Raw genomic sequence first — 23,430 nt, forward strand, 5'->3', positions numbered from 1 at the left:
TAGTGATAATACGGCCACATCACCTTCCAAACGGTTAGTCACTTACCCACCCTTCTCCCTCACTAGCTGACTCCTACTCATCTTTTATTTTTCTTAAATTTACTGGAAAACTTTCAGATACAGGGGTAGAAACAATAGCACCACGTAATGACATTAACAATACAGTTGAAGGCTGTTTTTCCTCCCCAATTACATTGTCCCTTTTTCTCTACATTTCTTTGTGTTTCTCATGCTCGTCTATATATGTATTTTGTATGTATTCTTTTACTAGATATGCATTATTCTAATGCGATTGAATAACGTTTTCGGCGTTTAAAAATTTTATGTAAGGACATCGTGTATATATGTGGTTTTTGGGTTTTTTACTCAGTATTATATTTGTGTGATTCATCTGTGTGGATAACTACAGCCTGGGTACTAATGCTGTCCTGAAAATTCTTGTTCATGTCTCTTTGTACTGATGTGCAGGAGTGGATGGTACATGCAGAGGAGTTGATGGTTTTCACTAAATATTGAGAAAACTTTTCTCCAAAGGGGTTATAACTCCACACCCCCACAACCAGGATGTAACAGTTTCACATGTTGGCAACACCTGGTGTTTTCAGACTGCAATTTTTGCCAGTCTGAGAGTGTGAGAAGGTTATTTCATTTTAATTTACATCTCCCTGATTACTTATTTTAATATTTTGACCATTTCATACCCTCTTCTGAGAATTGCCTATCCTGTCTTTCAGCTATTTTCCTCTTGGGTTCTATGCCCTTTTCCTCCTGGTTTCTATTAATTCGTTATCTATTCTTCATACTAATTCTTAGGAGGTTATATGTAATGCACATATCCTCTCCTCATCTGTGGCTTGACTTTATCGTGCTCTTTTGATGATCAGAGTTAATTTTAATGTAGTTTTTCACATGTATGATTTGTGCCTTTCTGTCTTGTTTAAGAAAACCTTCTTTCCCATGATGTCAAATATTTTCTTCTTTGTTTCTTCTCGTAGCTTTAATGTTTTGCTCCCTTCATTTAGGTCTAGAGTTGAATTTTGTGTGTGGTTTGAGATAGGGATACAACTTTATTTTTTTCTCAGGTAAACAATAGTCCCAGCACCAGTTGTTACATAGTCCGCCCTTTTCAGTGATCTGTAGTGCCCTATTTGCAATATATGATGTTTCCATGTATGTGTGGAATTGTTCGTAGGTTTTCTGTTCTATTCTCTTGCCTATCCCTGTGCCAGTACACCTTTCACTAATTACTGTAGTTTTACAACAAGAGTCTGGTATCTGGTAGGGCAAGTCACTCTACCTTGTTCTTTTCCTTAGAATTGTCTTGTTTATTCTTGGCTTTTTGCACTTACCCCTACTCATTTTTTAGGTCTGCTTAAAATTATACCCCTTACCTTACAGTAATATACATTCATTTCTCCCCTCCTGCCCTTTATGTTAGTTTTGTCATGTATTTTACTTATAAATACATTATAAACTCCACAATGCAATTTACTATTTTTGTTTAGACAGTCAATTATCTATTTTTATTTTGGTGAGGAAGATTGGCCCTGAACTAACATCTGTTGACAATCTTCCTCTTTTTGCTTGAGGAAGATTGGCCCTGAGCTAACATCTATGCCAGTCTTTCTCTATTTTGTATGTGGGACACCACCACAGCATGGCTTGATGAGCGGCGTACAGGTCCACACCTGGGATCTGAGCCTGCCAACCCTGGGCCACCAAAGTGGAGCATACAAACTTAACCACTACATCGCCAGGCCAGCCCCTCAATTACCTTTTAAAGAGGTTTAAATATAAGAGGGAGAAAACCTCACGTATTTACCCATCTGATTACCATTTCTGATACTCTTAATTGCTTGTGTAGATCCATATTTCCATCTGACATCATTTCCTTCTGCTTAAAGGATTTCCTTTGGTATTTCTTCCAGTGCGGGTCTGCTGGTGAAGAATTCTTTTAGTGTTTGTATCTCTGAAAAAGTCTATTTTGCCTTTGGATTTTTAAAGATATTTTTGCTGGGTATGGAATTCTAGTTTGACAGTTTATTTCAATACTTTTCAAAATGTAGCCCCACTATCTTCTGGCTACATTGTTACAAGTAAGAAATTTGCTGTCATTTTTATTTCTCTGTTTGTAACATATCTCCCCCTCCCCCCGCCCCCGCCAGCTGCTTTTAAGATTTTCTGTCTTTGTCACTGACTTTGAACCATTTGATTGTGTTGGGCCTTGGTATTGTTTTCTTTATATTCCTTGTGTTTGGGATTCGTTGAGCTTCTTGAATCTGTAGGTTTATATCATCTATGTCTCTGCTTAACTTTTTGAACATACGGAATACAGTTGCATTAGCTTTTTTCTGTGTCCTTATCTACTAATTCTTACCATTGTGTTGGTTCTAGGTCAGTTTCGATTAATTGATTTTTCTCCAGAATATGGGTCATATTTTCATGCTTCCTTGGAAGCCTAGTAATCTTTGGTTGGACGATAGTCATTGTTGGGCGCCAGGCATTTTTGTATTTCTGTAAATGTTCTTGACTTTTGTTCTGAGATGCAGTGAAGTTTCTTAGAAACAGTCTGATCTTTCAGGTCTTGCTTTGTTAGGTGGGACCAGAGCTGTATTTGTTCTCGGGCTAATTTTGCCTCACCAATGAGGTGACACCCTTCTGAGTCCTCCAGCCTTGCCTCATGAATCATGAGTTTTTTTCAGTCTGGCTGATAGAAACGATTGTCAGAACAACGTGCCTACCATTTCAGGCCTTGTGGGAGCACTAGGTACTGCTTGCTATTCCTTTCAGGTGTTTCTTTCTCCTGGCCTTGGGTAGTTTCCTCACATGCACACACCGATCAGTACTCTGCTGAATCCTCAACAGGGACCTTTTGCAGATTTCCAAGAGTTTCTCTCTAAACAGTTTTCTCCTTTCCGGTAGTCTGCCCAAATTCTAGCTACTTTGATCTCCCCAGATGCTTAGCTCCATCTTCTCAACGTGGGGAGTTTGTCTGCCTCCCCCTGGGTTCTTCCTTACCGTACTACTGCCTGGAAACTCCCAACCTCCAAATACAGGAACTGAGTTTCCCCTAAATGAAAGTTGAGTGATTGGAAAAGCAGCAATTTTTGGCCTTCATATCAATTGTACAAATAATGGATATTCCTAACATGATATAAGACCAGCAGATGTCAGTTTTCAGTACTTTGTGTTTCTTAAAAGTAACATTATGCTATCTTAAGAGGAAGTTCTTCAATTAGTTTAGGTTCACAAATCTTCCAAAAGTGTTCTACTTCTTGGAGTCCATTTATTGTGCTCCTGTACCAGGAGATAGTCTGTGAAACTATGTCCACCAGGGCCAAGTGCCCTGTCCTTTAGAGCCAGGGTGATAATTAAACACGTGCTCTTTTTCTAAGATTTAAGGTGCTAGCACTACCCTGCAAGCCATTATAGCAACTGTGTTCTGAAGTAAGCTTCTGTGAACTCACTGGTTTAGATTCAGAACAGTTACCGTGATGTGTCGACAGTAATTCAATGGGAGAAAGTTTGCTGACAAAAACTTTTTTGGTACTGGTAATGAAGCAATTGAATTACTCATAAAATTGATCTGTTGAACCCATGGTAAGAATTTGTTTATGGCTCTTCATTGCACTTATAAACTATCTTTTTAGCTACGTATGGTTGAGGACATAAAAAGGAATATCTTTGTGTGTTCAATTATTATTATTTTCTGTGGATGAGATGAGGTCCAACTATTCAAATGGATAGCTCAAATTTGCTTTTATTTTTGGTATTTGTTTTTAGTCCTTACATTTAACCAAAGTGTGACAGAGATGTAATTCCATTATCCAAAAATATGATTGGCTTTCTCTCTTCATAAAATGTTAGTGTTTGGTATGAGCAATATAGATATCCTTTAATAAAAACATTAGTAAATTGTAGGAGGATAATGGTTTATCCCATGAATCTACAAACTCAGGCCTGCTGGCCAAATCTAGTCCAGGGCCCATTTTGTAAATAAAGTTTTATTGGAATACAGTGAAGCCCATTCATTTATGTATTCTAGCTTCTTTCTTGCTCCAATAACAGAGTTGAGTAGCTACAACAGAGCTATGTCCCACAAGGTGTAAAATATTTACAGCCTGGCCTTTTACAGAAAATGTTTGTCAACTCGTGGTTTATTCCATTGGTGTTGAAATGAGGTCAAATCTTAAGACCAAAAACTAAGAATCGGAAAGGGAAGTAGAGATAAACTAAATAGTACTCTGATGAAAGGTTCAAGTCCATTATTGCAGGGAGACATCTGAGCAGTAATATTAGAGCCTGCACCCTAACTGCCCATCAGTGAATATGTTTTAAGTAGTTTTGCCAGCCTCCAAATTGGAAATTCAGATGTCTGAAGAGAAGAATTCCTAAATTCCATTTTATGGGCAATAACTACATATTTAAGGTTAGCAATAATTTAAGTTAAAGAAAAGCACATTATGAATTTGGTAATATGAGTAAATTTAAAATCCCTTTTAAGTCGGTGGTTTAATGCACAGTTTTCCCTGCTTTTTTTTTCTGTAAAAACATAAAATTTAAACCTCAAAGGAAATAATAACACTTAAATATTGTATGGGGGATAAGAACCTTTTGCCTGCTCTAATTTAGAGCCCACTATGATCTGTGAGTCATCATAGCATTTCTCTTATTAAAAATATTACTCATATTCTCTTATTTCATCTGAGTAACATTAGATCTATTTAATTTATTAATGAAGTCCTTCTCTTAAGCTTCTTATTCATTTACTCTTAATTTGATATAGATATAGCTAGATACAGAATTAATCTGTAACAGATTTTCAGAGATTTTTGCTTTTTAAGATCAACATTCAATTATTGAGATACTTAGGTAGGAAAAATATTAGGGCTTCAGCCTTTATTCCGTGCAAAAGAAACTGTTATTTTAAATCACTGAAAATGAGAGTAGGGCCTGTAGTGGACAAGATAATTCAACAGATTTCTGGATACGGAGAATGGGTGGAGGAGTGGCGGCCAGTAAAGTAGAGCAGAGGAAGCTGTGGCCAAAGAGAGCACGCACGGGTCTGCCCTAGGGGAAGAACCGCTGAAGCTCAAGTATGACGAAAACCAAGGGTGTAAAGGGATTCACATGAAGGTGTTTATGCAGAATAAATGTCCAGAATCCATGAGTCTTTTCCCCAGACAAATAGTTTTTGAGAAATCTTCTCAAAATAAATGGATCGGCCCCATTCTGAGATTTAAGGATAGCACCTCAACTTGAATCGTACAGCTCCCAGTTGTCATTGTGTTGCTTTATTCTTAAATACGAAAAAGCTTGACTAGACATTTGGGAAAAGACTACAACATTATAAAGTGACACCAGGATTTTTTTTTTTTTTTTTTTTTTTTTTTTTTTTAGAAAAGGTAGGAAAAGATGACTATGGAGAAAACAGGTTAAACAAGAAGCAAAAGAAAACTTTAAGAGAAATAATTAGTGGTGTCAGGCTATCCTATTCATAAAATGAGAATAAGATGCTATAAAAATAGATTGATCAGGGAGTAAAACAAACATTCTTGGGAATTAAAAATCTAGTTGCCCAAATTGAAAAGAGAAAATTTAGTGAAGTGGAAGCTAAATTTGATGTAAGGACAAGGAAGTAGAACGAAAAAGAAAAAACAAAGAGATGGAAAATAAGAGCTTTAAAGGGTCAATCCAAGAGGAATAGGAATTCCAGAAAGATTAGACAGAGACAATAGAGGGAATGACTTACAATACACATATTTCTCATAGCTGGAGGCCAATCGTGTAGTTTCTAGGAGCACATGAGTTCCTCCCACAGTGAGTTAGAAAAGATGCACACCTGAATACATGTTACGAAATTTTACAATAAATGTTAAGACAGGCCTGGAAGCTTTCAGAAGGGTTCAAAATCCAATAGCTTCAAAGGAATGAGAATCAGTGGCAACAGGTTTCTCACCATCAACACAGAATAAAACCCAGTGGAGCAGTGCCTTCAGAGTTTGAGGGCAAGTGATCTTCTGCCTTTAATTCTTTACTTAGTCGAACTATCAAGTGTGAGGGTGAAATACACATTCAGATAAATAAGACTCAAGTTTTCTCTTCTATACTACCGTTCGGCTGTGTTCCAGGGAAACAACTGATTGACAATGGAAAACAGGAAACTGACTGTGTTGCAAGCAACAGAAACCAACTCTGGCCAACTTAAGCAGAAAAGGAATTTATTGAAAGGGTGTTAGATAACCCACTGAATTGTCAGGAAGCTTAGAGAACCAGGCTTGGAGAACAGGCAAGAACAAGGAAGGATCAATAGCCAGAACCACAGCTAAGACATCAAACCACAGAACAAGTCCAACAATAGTAGTCACTTCTTCCAGGCTCCCATGGCTGTCACCACTGGTCTGCTTCTTTGCAGGAGAAGCTCCAGATGCCAAATCCAGGGTGAGTGTGTCTGCCCGTCCCAGTCTAGGTAACAGCTCTAGTCTAGGTTCCAGGGAAGCTGGGAAAGAGCACTGGGGGTCCAGATTTTATGGTAGGAAGGTGGCTGTCCCTCCCACCAAGACTGACAAAGTGGGGAAGTTCCTAACCATAGTAGGGGGAGTTCAGAGACTGGGCAGTCAAATAAAATGACAAATGTCCACCTCAGGCTTCAACACGGGATGCAGTGAGGGAAAATTGCAGAGTGGCAGCCGTACAACAGGCCTGGAGAACAGTCGGTCTAGGGCCTAGATAGCAGGAGGTCCAAGAGCTTCAGGAAGGAAAAAAAGTGGGGACTTGGTAGAATATCTGATATGATGGAGAGTTGGCAAAAGTTTAGGATGTGGTGAAGGCAAATGGTGCCAGCGATCAGGAAAGACAACTGGAAATTCCAAAGGAAACAGATGAGCTTCACAAGAAAGGAGATGCAATCTCAGTATACTATTTGACTCTGCGGGAAGAATATTTATATAGTCAAAATGCATAGCACCGGTTTTTAAACAAAAGTAATGATATAACTATTGGGAGAAAAGGAGGAAGAAGGGTGGGTGTGGTATCACTGAAGGAAGTCTACATAATAACTAGAATGGCTAAACCAACAAATAGCTGTGTACGCTTATTTTACTTAGAGATGCAGAGGTGATTGCCAGGAGAAATAGTAAAATTGGTTCCCCTGCGGAGGTGGCTATAAGTTCTCTGAGCTAGTGGATTTTTAAAAACCATGTGCATCTATTTATTTTTAAATTGTCTTAAATTGTTCTTAAAAACAAAATAAATGTTTGTAGAAAGGAAGGCAGTCTCACCAGTTCATAAGTAAATGGCTTCTATTCCAAAAGTTCTGAGTCAGTTTGAGATTCCTTTTCCTTTGGAAACATTTATATATTTATATGCATGTGGTTAGATGCCCAAACTGGTCCACAAATACAAGTTACAGTGAAGTTAAAATACCCTAGGACTGTAGATTAAAAATCAAAAGAAGAAAAAATGGCCAAGTTTGGAGTCCATTCTAGTAATCCGATGAGAAATGATGGGGGAATCTAGCTGGAGCGTGAGGCGGGCTTGGAGAGGGACACATCTGAGAGAGAAGAGGGAGATGTTCTGCTCACCACCTGCTGGTGGCGGGGAGGTGGGATTTAAGGGGAAATCTCACCAAGATAAGATGTACACATACTACTCCTGTTGCCACACGCCTCCGTCAGGGCTTCCTGCATGCCTGTTCAGCTCACCAGTTCTCTGAGATAATTTGGTTTCTGATTAGGTTTCTCACCTCATAGCTCCTAGAGACACTGCCCTTGTTAGTTTCTGAACTGACCTCTGGCTGAAAAAAGCCAGAGAAGATCTTAGAGCTCTTCGTCTTAGGTAACCTCATGTCAATGAGGTTGACGTGGGAGTGTGGTTATTAGCCTGGCATGTAAGGGACTGTGATCTGGCCCCTTCATCCCCTGCACCCAAAGCCCTTTGCTACCCACCAGCACTTCCAAACCAACGCCCTTCCAAGTCTCTGTGCTTCTGCCTGTGCCTGGACAGCTCACTCAAGTTCCCCGACTCCCACTCTCTTCTCTGCAGGGCAGACCCCATTTGCCTTCCAGGACTTGGTTCATTCCACCACTTCTAACCAGTCTGTCCAGATTTCCACCCACCTCTCCATCCAGCCCTCCTTCCTGCCCTCCTGCCCCCAGCCATGGACGCGTTGCAGTATTTATCATGCATTTTCTGTTATTTGTGGGCCTGTACCTTCTTTTATAGCGGGGCCCACTGTATCACTGTTATAATCATCTGCAGGTCCTGGTACACAGCAGGCACTTAATAAATGTTTGAATGGATTTTAAAGTGGTTAACCAGATTCAGTTAATATATAGGCACAACTGGAAACTAGGTATTCTGTTCTTAAAATCCTCGTGCCCTAACCCACTGACCTAACGGCCAGAATCCAAGTGAGGTTCAGCTGCAGTGTGGTCTCAAGCTGGAGGTTCCCTCCTTTGGGTTATTTCATTAATGTGCTTAATCTGGTCCTCATTCTTTTAATTTAACTTCCATTTTCTTCTATTTCCCTTCTTCCTCTGTTCAAAATGTCCTGTCTCTTCTTTGGCTTTGAGACAAAATGTATCGTGTATCTTGTTCTTTCCATCACCCAGATCTCGCATTAACTGGAGTAAAGGAGTTTATTTTAGTGTTCACAGTTTGCTAACCTACAGCAGGCCATGCCTTTTTCTTGATTCAGTTTTTTCCTGTGGTTCAGTTGGATGGTAGATGAGAACACCACTTCCCTTCCCACCGTGAAGCTGGGATGCCCGTGCTGGTAGCAGATCTCATTTCTGTTTTGAACCCATCCCCGTAAGTTCAAATCAAACACACTGAATGGGTGTAAACCACCAGACTTCATTTGTTTAACCCCAAATGGAAATGACTTTTGTTTTTCCTTTTATGCAAGAAAAACATGCTCATTTCAAAATGATTTAGAAATAGAAAAGGCTAAGGAGAAGAAAATAAGATCACCATAATCCTACCACCAAAGGTTAATACTCTTAAACTTTATTTGGTATATATCCTTAGATACTTTCTTTCTATGCATATAGTTTCCTCACAAAAGTACAATTTTACTATTTATACTTGCTTGTTTTCTTAACTTACGTATTGTACATCATTATTAATTGCATAACACCCCATTCTATAAATGTACAATAACTTACTGAATTTTTCTTCTGAGATTAGGCATTTATGTTGGACATATGTGGGAAAATATAAAAATTCAAGAAACTGGCTGTGCTGTTTTTAATAGATAAACCCTAGGAACACCGTGGTTCTCAGAATATACTCTAAGAAGTGGAATTGCTAGTTTGAAAGATATAAATTAATGTGTATATAGACACATGACTTTGTAAAATCCAATCAAATATTACAGAACTATAAACATGAAGTCATTACCCCACATTTAATTTTACTTCTCAGAGATAACCTCCACTAACATTTGATGTGGATCTTTCCAGACTTTTTTCCTCCATGGATACATGGAAAATTTTATAGTGAGGCCTACAATTTTTTGCCCCTATGAGATCATATTATACAAATCTTTCTGCAACTTTAATTTTTCCCCTTTATATTTTTTTAAAATATTTCCAAATATGTAGAGATTAATCTCCAGCATATACATATACAAGTACAAACTTATGTGTACACAGACACTTATATATATACACACATATATATCTTTAAACATCCCCTTTAAAGGCTGATAATGTTGGAACTTTGTGATTTACCTATCAAGAGACTTTGGGGATTTATTCCTTGGTTCGTTGAAAATAAATAAGTAAATTTGACCGAGTGCGTGCCATATGCAAGGCTGTGGGGAAACTGAGCTGCTTAAGACCTGAGTTCATGGTCCAGCAAGGAAACCTGGAGTGTATATGTGTTATGATGGTAAAATCATGCTGCACTGGCAGCCCAGAAGTTGCTGTGACAGCAGAAGAGGGATATCTCCGTCAGTCCAGGGAAGTCATGGTCACTGACAAACTCTGTGAACAGACCTGGGTTCTGTGACTTATTAGCTGAGACTTTAGGTAATCCTTAACTTCTCTGCCTCAGTGCAAGCTGGGTCTAGTCATCCCACCCCCCAAGGCTATCATGACTCTTTATTGGGAAAAATGGTTACAGTAGAGGAGTGTTGAATGTCCATTCGTAGGTGTCTGATTTGGTAAACAAGTCATGGTATATTAATTAATACAGTATTCTGCAGCTATGAAAAATAAGATCATTCTGTGTGTACTGATAGGGATCAAACTCCGAGATGTATTATTAATAGAGTAGTATGTGCTTTGCTACCATTTATGTGAAGATTTTTTATAAGGTGTGGTGTATATCTATATATGTGCTTGCATTTACATAGACTGTCTAAAAGGATGTTGAAGTAACTTCATGGTGCTGCCTTTGAGGAAGGGAACTGGGGATCAGGCGTGGGAGAAAGATTTGCTTTCCATGTATACTCCTTTGTGGTGTTTGAATTACCATATGCATTTATTATGTAAAGGAAAAGTTTTTAAAAATTTTCTGAATAAAATAAAACTGTTTAAGTTTATCATAAAATAAGATGGTATCAATATAATGTAACTTTTCAAGTATTTTTATATGGCAATTTTTCGCAATCATTTTATGGAGTGGTTATAAGCATGGACTTCAGTGTAGGCGTATTTATTGACTGTGGGATTTTGGAAAAGTTATTTAAGTGCTGAAAACCTCCATTTTCTCCTGTAAAATAGGAAATAATAATAACAACTACCTTATGGGGTTGTTGTGAAAATGAGATATCGTAATCGAGTGGAAAGCAATTAACACGGTCCAGGATATATTGTAAGCACTCAAATGTTAATTCTGTTATAGTTAAGACTAAAAGGCCATACCTGTCAGGACTCAGGTGGTAGCAAGTGGGAGTAATCTAATTCACTTGTCTTCTACCCAAAAAGGGAATCTGTTGGCTCACACAAATGAAAGTCTTGGGTAGATCTGCCTTTGGGCATGGCCATATCTGGCACCTTGCTTGAAGGCATCAGGACAGTCTCCCTCCAGCTCTTGACTCTACTTTCTTCTATGTTGGCTCAGTTCCCAGGTAGCTCCAGGTTCATAATTCCCGGTGAAAAGAACCCAGTACTTTCCCAGTAGCTTCTAACAAAAATCCCAGCCTTGACTGATTCATCCTGCTTTGGGCATGAGCCCATCCCTAAACCAGTCACGTTAGCCAGGGACTGGAATACACTGATTGGTGGACCCAGATTACGGAACTCACCTCTGTCACCTTGATGGGAAGGGTCAGCCTAAGATGTTGAGCAATGTCATGCCTTTTGTTTTCAGGATTGGACAAAGAAACCACCTGAACTAAGAACTGCGGGGAAGTTCCTGCTGCAAAGGAAAAAATAGGGATGACAAATGCCAGGCAGGCAGAAACGATAGATGTTCCCCACAGCCCACTGCTTGGCTGCCTGACAGTTATTCCTGTTCTTTTCGTATATACGTTTTCAGACATGCGTAAGAGTGCTTCATTACAGAGGCATGGCGTCTTAGCTGGGGCTGAGGATCTAAGTTAGCACATACTTCGTTTCTAGTAAAACTACCCTTGATAATACCTCAGGAAGACGCCTCGTAGGTGATCTTCATAGCATGTCTCATGTCCAGGCTTTACTCCTGCTTAGGACCACATGGCCGGGCCTTCTGCTGAGCACCAGATAGATTAGTTACTTTACTGGTGGGGGCCATGTAATATGAAGATCTGCTTATAAACAGAATAACTCTCAGTTCAGCAAGACATTCACACTAAGAGCAAACAAAAATTGAGATGACCAAGAGAGGAGATTTTCTTCTGCGTTTGTGCTCAGCCCAGGGCAAAGGGCTGTAGGCAGAGACTACCTGCACTGTTTAAATCTTCCCATCTGGCTTTTTGTTTGTTTACCAAGCATGTGTGCTTGAATTCGCTACGGTAACCAGTAAAGTGATGCTGCTCTATCATAATCAAAGTTTTTAGCCCTTCCCCAAAAGACAGTCCAGTTATCGTGCCCATCCTCAGATCTAGGACCTGCAGGTGCTGTGTGGTCTTCTCAAGTCTAGTTCAGCCTCCGTTCACTAAACAGTGGAGGAAAGATCACAAGATAACCCAGCAGAAACATCCATCTGGAAAAGGGGAAACGGCACACAGTGGTCACCTCTCGTGGCACGTCATGTCCTTCTCAACAGGAATAGCAGGCACTTGGAGACCTGATGGAGCCAATATGGCCTCCCCACTATCTACCCTCTGGGAGGATTTTCTGGGGCTGCCCTTCTTTCACAGCTCATTTCTTTTTGGTATAAATTTATAAGCATAGCGATTGATTCCCTTAGAGACTGAGATATCATAGGCCTTTGCTTTCTGGACTTAGGGATTCTCTGACAGAAGTGCCTTTAAAATTCAGTAGATTTTCTACATAGTATTTAGATTTGGTCAGCTCTGTGGTTTAGTGCTTGGTAACCAGTCACATATCCTGACTAGTCCTGGTCCTTGAAGTTAGATCCCAGTTTCTTAGCAACACACCTCTGGAGTTTCCCCAGCCTACAGCTTTCTGCTTCTATAGGCCTTTGCCTCAAAGCAATTTGAAATAATAGCCTGGGATTGGGAGGCAAAACTAATATGCCCAGGCAGCCGGCCAGTGGATGGTTCTTTATTGTGAGGGTTCAAGGAGAATACAGCCTTAGGGGCCCAAGAGTTCTGGGTCCCAAACCCTTTCCCCATTTTGCCTTCCTTCTGTGGACTTTAGCATGGGCAGAGAATACAGCTTTATATCTTCTTGGATTGCTTTCTACCGAGAGAAAAAAGCCTCCATAACTAAGCTACTAAGCTGTTTTCTTCTTCTCTGCTTTTAGGTAAGCCTTAGATAAAGCTGGTCTCTATCAGTAATAATTTCCTGAAGACCACAAGAAGTGGCCAACACACTCTGTCACTCTTTAACAAGCCTTGCCAGCTCCCCATTGCACCACAGCCCATCTTGACTCAGCCAATTCCACAGGCTGACACTTGCAACACCAGACTTTCAGGTTCCCAACTCAAAGTGCTTTAAGCTTTAAGCACAAAAAGGAGATTTTATTGGCTAATGTAACTGAAAAGTCTGGGGAAGACCAACTGTTGCTCTCAGTGTATGACCTGATCCAGAGTTTTGATGGATGGCCTCAGACCCCTTTCTCTCCATTTCTCCACTCTGCTTTCCCCTGTGGAGGCTCCATTCTCAGGTGGCTTCCAGCTACCAGCTTATCAACCTTCCTGGGAAGGCACAGCCTCTTCTTGCCATGAGTTCCAGAAAAATTCCTGGAGTTGGCCTTTGTTCACCCAGCTTTGGTCATGTGACACCCCGACAGTCACTGTGGAGGAGGGGGAGGATGGAACACAGTGATCAGCAGCCAGGCCTGGGTCACCTGTGTGCACAAATGCACTTAGGCTGTGAGAGGGAAGGGGTGCTCCCCAACGAGCAGTCAGGGAGCTTTTGCCCGGTGAAGAGGCAATATTTGCTGGGCCAACCAAAACAACAGGCCCACACAAGGATTTGACAGAATATCGGAGAGGGGAAAATCAAGTTAAGAAGATAAATTTGCTAATTGTCACTCCCCGGCCTTTAGAGTGAGGTTTAGCTCCACGCTGCCCGATAGAAAGATAATGTGTGGCACAAATACAAGCCACATGGTAAAAAATATATATGTAAAAGGAAACAGGTGAAATAATAATTTTAAGACTAGCTTATTTAATATTATTTTATAAGGCCAAAATATTATTTTAATATAATCTATATAAAAATTATTAATAAGGCATTTTACCCTTTTTTGTGCCAAGTTCCTGAAATCCAGTGTATATTTTATGCTTCTGGCACATGTCAATTTGGATGAGTCACATGTGGCTAGTGGCCACTCTAGGGAGCAGAAGTTTAGCTGATAACTTTCCATAGAGAAGCTGGATATCTATCATCAGTTGATAAGTTATTAATTCTGTTTCTATATTGTGGGGAGTTATTCTGAAATTGTGAATCTCCTCAGAATAATCTACCCTAAAATGAGCCTAAATACACAGTGCCATGTGGGTGTCTAGTCGGTGCCCCTTCTGTCTGAACACCTGTCACACCCACACAGCGGGTCCTCAGCAATTACTTATTTAATTGTCTGTCTTCTCTCTTGGACTGTAAGCACTAGGAAGGCAGGGACTCTTATCCAGCTCGCTTACCTCTGTTCCCTAAGTCCAGTGCCTGGTACACAGAAGACACTAAGGGGATACTTGTAAAGTGAAATTAAATTAAATCAAAAACTTAGATGAAGACTTCTCATTTGCCAGGTCTAACGGCAAAATGGAGAAAGTAATACTAGTTGAAGCCCAAGATTGAATGTTTGCAATATTTGTTATTCTGATGAATGACCATTTGTAGTCTGTGACTAGTTGCATTACTGTTCAATCACTCTTTCCTTCATTGAATATATACGGAGAGAGGGTGATTGAACACCTACAGACACCCAGGCTTTGCGCCAAGCCCTAGGTATACAAAGATAAATGGGACACAGTCCCTGCCTTAAAGGAAATGAGGAACAGATAAGTAAAATAACTCTTCTATCCAATAAGTGTTAGCATGCACATAAACACAGAGTGTTTAGGGAGCACGAGGCAGGCAGTCCGACCCAGTTCAGAGATGGAGATAGGCAGCAAAGCTTTGCTGGGGAAAAGTGGGTTTAAGTTCCATGATGTCTACTGGATTCTTAGTATCTAGGCCCATGCCTGGCACATATGTTGAACCAACGAATAAATGAACAAAGTGACTCCTGAAACTAATCCTAAGAATTGTTGGATTTGCTCATCTGAGTGTAGGCAGATAATGATTGCAGGTGAAGAGAGAGTTTGCGTGACAGCCCAGGCCCCAGAGCCAGAACCCTGGCTGTAGGGAATGACAAGATCCTGAGTGAGGCGGGGCAGGGGTGGTGAGAGCTGGCAGGGGCCCAATCACAAACAGCCTTCCCCCTTGTGATTGTCCATAAGACCTCTGACAAACGACTGTGCTTTCTTACTACAGGCAAAGCGAAGGCTGGAGCTAGGAGAAAGCGGTCATCAGTACCTCTCAGATGGTTTAAAAACCCCCAAGGGCAAAGGAAGAGCTGCACTACGAAGTCCAGATAGTCCAAAAAGTAAGGATTCTTTCTTCTCTGACTCTCTTTGGTGTGGGCTTCCCAACTTTCAAAGCTTGTGGCTGAAAGGATGCCAAGGTGTGAATAATTTTGGCTTGTTTTGTTCTTTTTCATTTCTTTCTGTGCCTAGCCAAAAGATACACACAGTGTCTGCAGACACCCAGTGAAAGGTTTCCAGAGTCATTCCAGCACTGAACACTGACTTAAAGGGAGGCCTCTTTAAATGGGTGCAGTTTCATGTTTCAACTCAGAATGCAAGCTCTTCAGCACCGTTCTAGAATAAATTTAACGTTAACTTTCCTTAATGGACATTACTTCAGAGATTAAGGCTAACTGGGCGTAGATGAGCTGTGCCAGAGTCGGTGATGTCTGCGCCAGCCTCAGCCTCCAGCTCAGCATATGGCAGCGTGAGAACTGATTGAGACCAATCAATTGCAGCTTGATTGCAATTTCCCTTTCCATAGAATACAATCATTGTTTCTTTTGGGAGAGAGAGAAAAATAGGTTGGAAATAGCTAAATAGTCCTTTATGTCTTTGGCATTTAATGTAAAGGCTAAATTAGACTTTGTTCTCTCCTTTTCTGTAGTTTACAAATTAGGCAATCCACAAATTATGTGTAATGCTCAATTAAACCCTTGACCTACGCAACTTTAAGAGAATAAATGCAATGTTAAATAAGGCCGTTTCGTTCAAGAGGGATGGGGAGATTTGATTGAAGGACTTTCTAGGTATTCTTTATCCAAATGAAGCATTATTTGAAAACTCAGTGAACGAGTTATATACACACACAGACACTGGAGTCTAAAGGGCCATTTGAGTCCATCTGAGCCCCTGTCATGAAATGCTGGAGAGATTTGTAGTCTGGCCCCATCAGGTTAGGCTCCACGGGTGCTGATCCCACGAGGCTACAGCACTTTTTCATTCATTCAACAGATATTTTTGAGCACCAACTATGAGTGAGATACTTCACTAGACCCAGGGAGTAGGGTAAGCCAAAGTAGAAACTACTGAGAAATTCACAGTAAAATGCTTTCGTCAAACAGGAATTTTTCCTGTCCCTTCCTTTTCTGATAAATCGGTTTCGTAGCTTTCTATCACTTAACCAGAAACAACAGCAACAGCAGCTTTGCTTCTGATACTAATACCTGGGCTGCAGTGGGAAAGAGGGCTTGCTTAACTGCAAAGAAACCCTTCATTTCTTTACCTTTCCCCCTATCCCCCACCCGTTCGGTTTTTGTTTTTCTTTAAGCTCCAAAATCTCCCTCAGAAAAAACACGGTATGATACATCACTTGGTCTGCTCACCAAGAAGTTCATTCAGCTACTGAGCCAGTCACCTGATGGGGTCTTGGATTTGAACAAGGCAGCAGAGGTGCTGAAAGTGCAGAAGAGAAGGATTTATGACATCACCAATGTACTGGAAGGCATCCACCTCATTAAGAAGAAGTCTAAAAACAACGTGCAGTGGATGTGAGTATAAGTCGCCACCCCCCCTCACCCCGCCACCCCCATTCCCTGGCTCTGATGGGTCCCTTCAGGCTGCATCGGGGTTTCTCCCAGTCCCAACTTTCACATTCATGCCCGCACTTCATTTTCTCTCTCCCACTCTTCTCTTCTCCTTCCTTCTCTCTTCCCTCCTCAACTCTTTAGCCGAAGGTTTAAAGTCTGTTTACAAAGAGGGCTTCTGTTTAGATACTGTCAGAGATGAAAGGGTTTATATTCAATGAGCCTCAAGCAAGGGGATCCTGGGATTAAATAGGGCCCTACAGATGTAAAGTAGAATGCTGTTCATCTGTTCTGTGATGTCCATGTGTGTACGCATGTGTGTAATCTAATACACGCTTACACGTGTCTTTGGCTTGTCTCTAATAGGAATTTAGAAGTTAACTATGGCTGTCTAGTAACACATCTGTGTATATGTACAATCGCCAAGTGTCTTTGCCCATGGTTCTCATAGCAGATTAGCTTTCTGTGTTAATCAAGGCAAGACTTAAATGCCTCTGTTCCTTCTAGAAAGTGGGGATGGTAACACTTGTCACCTATCCACCCACATGTACAATTAAATGTATGATAACGTCATTTGCGAATTACAGACAGAGTACCGGAACAGCCAGTATTTTAGAAGGAACTATTTAAGCATTATTGGAAGGAATAAATGTTATGGGGTGGCTTTGAAAAAATACTTCTTCAAACATGATAAGATGAACAGGTAACTTTTTTGTAGTTTTTTGGAATTTTGTGATAATTCAGTGACCCATTTTGGCCTGTGGTTTAGAGAAACCTGTTGAGTACTGGTCTTTGTTCTTGCATCCAGCACATCTATCTGTTTCCTCAACTTCCTTTCCCTTTTTAGTTGTTGGTATAAGACCCTCAGAAATTATCTAGGTCTTTTGTGCTTTTTGGATGACGTTTTGTTGAATTTTGAACCATTCTATCTTTTCTTGCAAATTTTTCTATTTTTCTATGTCTTTCCATCCTTTCTTCCCCCCTTTCTTTCTTTCTTTTCCCCCCTGGGCGGCATGTGGCGGGGCGGAACTGCCTCCTTGTGCCCTTTGAATTCCAGCCTTCCTCTGGAGGAAAGAAACCTGAAAATAGCAGTGTTTTTTCACTTAATTTCTCTGGTGTGAAAACTGAAGGGCTGTACTATGAAAAACTATGTATAAACGTTCTAATTTTAACACTTGGCTAACAAGCAGTGTGACCTCCTCTATCAAGAGGGGACACTTACCCAAAGGACCGTTTCTCCCTGCCCTCTCTTTCACCTTCCCCGCTTTGGCCTGTCAAGGAGCCATAAAGAGTCTGTGTTTGGGTTTCTAGGGGCTGCAGTCTGTCTGAGGATGGGGGCATGCTGGCCCAGTGTCAAGGCCTGTCAAAGGAAGTGACCGAGCTCAGTCAGGAGGAGAAGAAATTAGATGAACTGATCCAAAGCTGCACCCTGGACCTCAAACTGTTAACCGAGGATTCAGAGAATCAAAGATATCCTTTGTGCCACCTGTTCACTGGGGGTTAGTGCCTTCTAGACTATTTCCAGTGTTAACAATCTGACTTTTAGGCACAAGGGAGAATTTTACTCTGGTTTCATGCAAGTATGTGTGTGTGTGTGTGTGTGTCTAAACCACTTATCTTTTTCTTAGAAGTCAGTATTTATGGAAAGATAGTCACGTACTGGGTCCTATCATATCTACTTTCATAGCCAGGTGGGAACTGTTTGTTAAAGCATTTATTCATGTGCAATTGGGACATATGGATACACTCCAGCGTAAGGCAACACTATTATAAGATACGTAATGTGTCAGTATTAATATTAATGACAACATTCAGCAGATTCATCTTTGGCTTCCCAGATTTTTGGTGGGTGTTAGCTGTCACTATTGGGGTTCTCACATTCTGTTTTCTTTTCATCAGATATTGGAGCAATTGGAATTTGTTGAATCTGTCAGAGCTATAGTTGAAGGAATTGAAAGAGCATAGAAGAATAATTCTATAACTTTCAAAGTGCGTTATGCTGATTCATAACAACAAAAACTGATTTCAGAAGCACCCTACTGCCTAAGAAATCTTAATTTATCCATTCATCTACAAACATTAGTCCTTAGAAATAAAAATATAAACAGCCAATTCTTGTTCTAAGCAGGCTGACAGTCTGTTGACCATCTCAGGAAAACTTACTGTTCATCATCTCACTTCAGACAAAAGCGGAGACATGTTGACAAGAAGACTTTTCAATATTTTCAATTATTAGGAGAAGACAAAACCCATATTTTAAGTCATTCTATCTCTAATTTTAGTTCCAATCTTCTGATTATTCCACATTTACCTTTGTAAAGCAGAAAATAAAATGTGTCCTGCCCAGTTTCTTCTAGTGTCTCATCTCTGGGCTTTCCTTTGGAGGTTTTGGGGACATTTATTTTCGAATCAGGCAGGTTTTGAAACTACGATTGTTCATTTCCTGTTGACCAAAGGATTAACCTTGTCAGCTGATGATTAGTGAGGTGGAGAAGAGGTGTGATGATTTGAGCCCCCATTGATGGCCAGAGTGGGTTTACAGGGAAGAAACAAGAATAGCTCTGGTCAGGCTGTTTCATTCATTGTTTAGTTGGGAGCCCCATCGAGGAGGAAATGTGGTCGTTACACAAGACCGGCAGCTTTCCAGAACGTGTAGCTTACAGCATTGTCACCTACATTAGCTTTCTCTGAGGCCTTTGTTGCAGAAAAGAAAGCTTCCTTGCAGGGGGCTGCTAACCCAAGAAGCAAGTTCAAGGGGGAGCCACAATGGAAGCACTTTTGAGTTTGTAAGATTAAAGAATGTGTTTGCACAGTTTATTTCAATTCACCATTCAGTTGCGAATTTGGTACAGCTTGTTCACAAATGTGTTGAAATTTTCCTTCCTGCAGCATGTTGAGTAATTGTAGATGAGTTTTATTTTAATAAGTTCTTGCCACGTAGCTTTTTGACAGCAGGCTGTGGGGTAAGTACCTGGTTATCAGTTTCCCCAGTGTTCTCAGTAAAAATTCAGAATTGTCAAATCTTCTATAAAGGCACCAGTTGGCTTCCTTGATGACATAAATGGTGACTTGAAACCCAGAATCCTGCATGAGCTGTTCTGTCAAGCTCAACACTGAATTAGCTATTGTCTGAACTATTGAGACTTAAAGAATAAAGAAGATAATCTGATAGATGCCCCTAAATGTATGTGCAGATTTTGGGTGAATGTGCTTTTTCCCAAAGAGTAGGTTCATAGCTTCCTTCAATTTCTAATAAAAAGCTACTATTCTAAGGGACATCATTTCCTCTAGCCTCTCTAAGCTGTGGTAAATACGTTAAATCACAGACTCTGCTATGCAGAAATGCCTTCATTGAGTTGTGATTTGCCATTTTATCCTAGGCATTTTTTGTGGGTTGATATAAAAAAAGCAACTGGCTAAAGACATTTTACATTAGTTACGTTACTCCATGTCCCTTATATAAAAAAGCTATGTGATCTATTCTCTTTTAGGCAAGCTTGTATGAATACTGTTACATATAAGAGTGTGTGTATATATAACATATATACATTTATGTTAACATTTATATATGTATATATACATATAACAGTAGATATAATATAACTTAATAAGTACCATATTCTTTCATGATATCCTCTTAGGTTGGGCTGCCAGCGCATTTAAAAGAATACTTCAGTGCTCAGAAATAACTGCCAAGAGTACTGAAATATTCTTTTACTCTCTTTTCCTAAATGAGCATTTCTCAAATTCATTCAGGTTGCAGAGCATCTGGAAGGTGCTTTCCTCTTTGTGAACACTGAAATATTGATAGTTAATAATGTCATACATAGGATAACTTTTCTAACAGAAATAATGACACTCTTATCAGTAGGCAATAGATAATCACAACCAGCCCAAGCACACTTAAGAAAACAAGCTGTCTGCCTGAGAAGTATTCTGAGTTCTTTCACTAATAATATCTATTTGCTGCTCATTCATTCATTTGGGTAGTTGCTGACACTTGCTAATAGTCAAGTAGCATGTTACTGGAGTTTCCAAGAAATTATGATTAACAGAGCTTTAATTTTTTTCTGTAAATTGGGATCTGCCATCATTCAATTTGAGTGATAGAACGCTTCACTGGAGTTCATAGAATACTTGTGCTCCTGAGAAACCTGGTTTGAAAATCCCTGACCAAATTGGGTTTTGGTTTTCTTTAATGGTTTATTTTAACTATTCTGTTTCTATGTTTATTTTAATATTTTAAATAGCCATGGACTTTTTAGAAATGGGCAAGAAAGAGCTGTACATGTCTCTTGTTGCTTAGGACATCAACCAGAGGGAAGATTCATGGAACATCCCAAATATTTAGAGATCTAGAAGAAGAGAGAGATTTATTCTTATAAGTCACACAGTACTGTAAAATTTTTCTGTGCTTCTATTTTGTCATCTTCATAGTGGTTACATCTGAGGCAATCAGTTGGAAGGTTTCCTTAACACTCGTTACGTTAGCTTATGTTACATATCAAGATATTCGAAAAATTAGTGGCCTTAAAGACCAAACTGTTATAGTTGTGAAAGCCCCTCCAGAAACAAGACTTGAAGTGCCTGACCCAATAGAGGTAAGGAGATAACATCTTTGTTCACCTGCAGAAATCTTTTTGGAATGTCTGAGGTTAAAGAATCATTAACTCATGGTTAAAGTCTGTATCCTCCTAAAACCTTGATTGTTCTTTTCCATCTATTTTACTTAACGCTAACTAAAAACATTTCAAGAGTACGATATGCATTGGATGTCCAAAAAGTCTAATTTTAACATAGCTGGGCATTCAACTCAAAGTGGTATATGGTACCCTGTCCCTCTTGGACTCTTTTTCATAATTTGTTATCTGGTTGTTCTGGTTGGTTTGAACCACTGGGGAATTTTATGTTGATTACTGTGGCTTTGGTCTTCCCCCATGAACAGAGATATAAATATTTTAATCTCTGTAATCTATCTTAGCACATTTTAAGAATGTATTATTTATAATATGTTTATTTTTAAGAAATCAAATGAGACTTTGGGTTAATTGATAGACTAGAATATTGTAAGAAAATGGAGAGCATATTTTCGTGATTGGTTTCAGATACACTTTGGCAACATAGGCCTAGACTATACAGTGAAGAAACGTAGTAAAAAGAAAATGCGTAGAAAATAAAATAAGAGTGAAATTTGCAGTCTCCCATCTGGGATAGAGTTCTCACCTTAAATGATCATAATAACTCTATGACCTAGATGAGAGGAATTTTAAATATTAGTGTGCTGCATTCTCTCATTAAACTCAGTTCCTAGCACTTAAGAATACTGTTCATCCAATGGTTAATAAAGTTAGACATAAAAAAAGCCCTACCATAAACGAATAATAACATGGAAATACTGTATTAGGAACACTTCATGGACTTTTTAATAGTTTGCATAAAAGGAATATATTTAAAGAACACAATTCACCTTTTCCAGGGCAGGGGTCAGCAAACTTTTTCTTTAAAGGGCCTAGACAGTAAATATTTTTGGCTTTGTGAGCCATATGGTCTGTTAGGACTACTCGCCTATACAACTCTGCCCTTATAGCATAAAAAAAATAAATAACCAGAGGCAATTCATTAGCAGTGGGAATGGGTGTCACTCGGTGCCAATAACACTTTATTTACAAAGCCAGTTTGGACTGGATTTGACCCTTAGGCTGTAGTTTGCTGACCTCCTGCTCTAGAGGATGACAGTCATTGATAGAGGTGGCCTACCAGTGAAGAAGCAAAATGAACAATGAAAATTATCCTTCCTTTCCATTTTTAGCTGGAGACTACTGTAGCTTCCGTTCCTAAAGGAACTTTCAGTCTGAACTTCTCTCACTTGTTCTGTTCGCAGAGCCTACAAATACATTTGGCAAGTACCCAAGGACCCATTGAGGTTTATTTGTGTCCAGAAGAGACTGAAACACACAGTCCAATGAAAACAAACAACCAAGACCACAATGGGAATATCCCTAAACCCTCTTCCAAAGGTAAAAATTCCACTTTTGTCACTTGGAAACTATGTTAAAAATGAAGATGACTAGAAGGACCTTGTATCGGAACCGCAAGTCTAGGCGAGAAACAAAAGCTTCTGTTATTATTGTTATTAAGGTAACATTTTTTAAAAAGGCATTCTGACTAGTTTACGGAACAAAATAATGATCTTGGGCAAATGACTCCTCCGCCCACTAATGGAGTCCCTTCCGGCCTTTGCTATTGGCAGAAACGATTTCCTTACAGTGTTTTGGAAAACCGGTTGAGGTGAGGAGCGAAGCTGTGAGCTGTCTGGTTGAATCATTAGCTGCACTTGACCACACAGCTTTGAATGATGCTGCAGAAATCATTAGAGAGGAAAATGAAAAAAGTCTGGAGAGAAAAGGCTCTTGTCACAAAAGTTTTATCTTAATTCTTCCCCTCAACGTGTGAAGATAGGGGAAGAAAACCCCAGGAAAATAAATCTCCTCCCGCCACTGTCCCTATAGCAGAGGAAGCTCTTTGCAGGCCTTTTTTTTGTTTTTTTTTAGTTGCAGATTGGGGGTATGTATTTAATTTTTTTCCCCTACTGTTTCCCAGTATAGCAGCAAGAATAGAAGTGATTTCAGTGAATAGGTCTTATTTAGCACCAAGCAAAAGCATACAGCACCTCAAATGATAAAACTAAAGCCCATTTTTTTTTCACCATAGAAATTCGAAGTGGGTGTGTCTTATTATTTGTATTTTTAGAGGTGTCTTTAACAAGGTCATTCAGAA

The 23,430-nt window shown here is 39.8% G+C and overlaps 1 protein-coding gene across 4 annotated transcripts in view; it reads left to right on the forward strand.

The window, feature by feature from the left end:
- E2F3 (E2F transcription factor 3) overlaps positions 1 to 23,430 on the forward strand; it is a 74,309-nt gene that overhangs the window by 46,794 nt on the left and 4,085 nt on the right. For 3 of the 4 annotated variants that reach the window (XM_023624509.2, XM_070244141.1, XM_070244140.1), the window contains exons 2-6: positions 15,036 to 15,147; positions 16,416 to 16,617; positions 17,965 to 18,123; positions 21,140 to 21,254; positions 22,535 to 22,670. In XM_023624509.2, the coding sequence (XP_023480277.1) occupies positions 15,036 to 15,147; positions 16,416 to 16,617; positions 17,965 to 18,123; positions 21,140 to 21,254; positions 22,535 to 22,670 (724 nt within the window). Of the gene's footprint in view, positions 1 to 15,035; positions 15,148 to 16,397; positions 16,618 to 17,964; positions 18,124 to 21,139; positions 21,255 to 22,534; positions 22,671 to 23,430 lie in introns of all 4 variants that reach the window. The other variant, XM_023624507.2, reaches the window with a different exon arrangement.

Source organism: Equus caballus, chromosome 20 (genome assembly GCF_041296265.1).
Source record: "Equus caballus isolate H_3958 breed thoroughbred chromosome 20, TB-T2T, whole genome shotgun sequence".
NCBI lineage: Eukaryota > Metazoa > Chordata > Mammalia > Perissodactyla > Equidae > Equus > Equus caballus.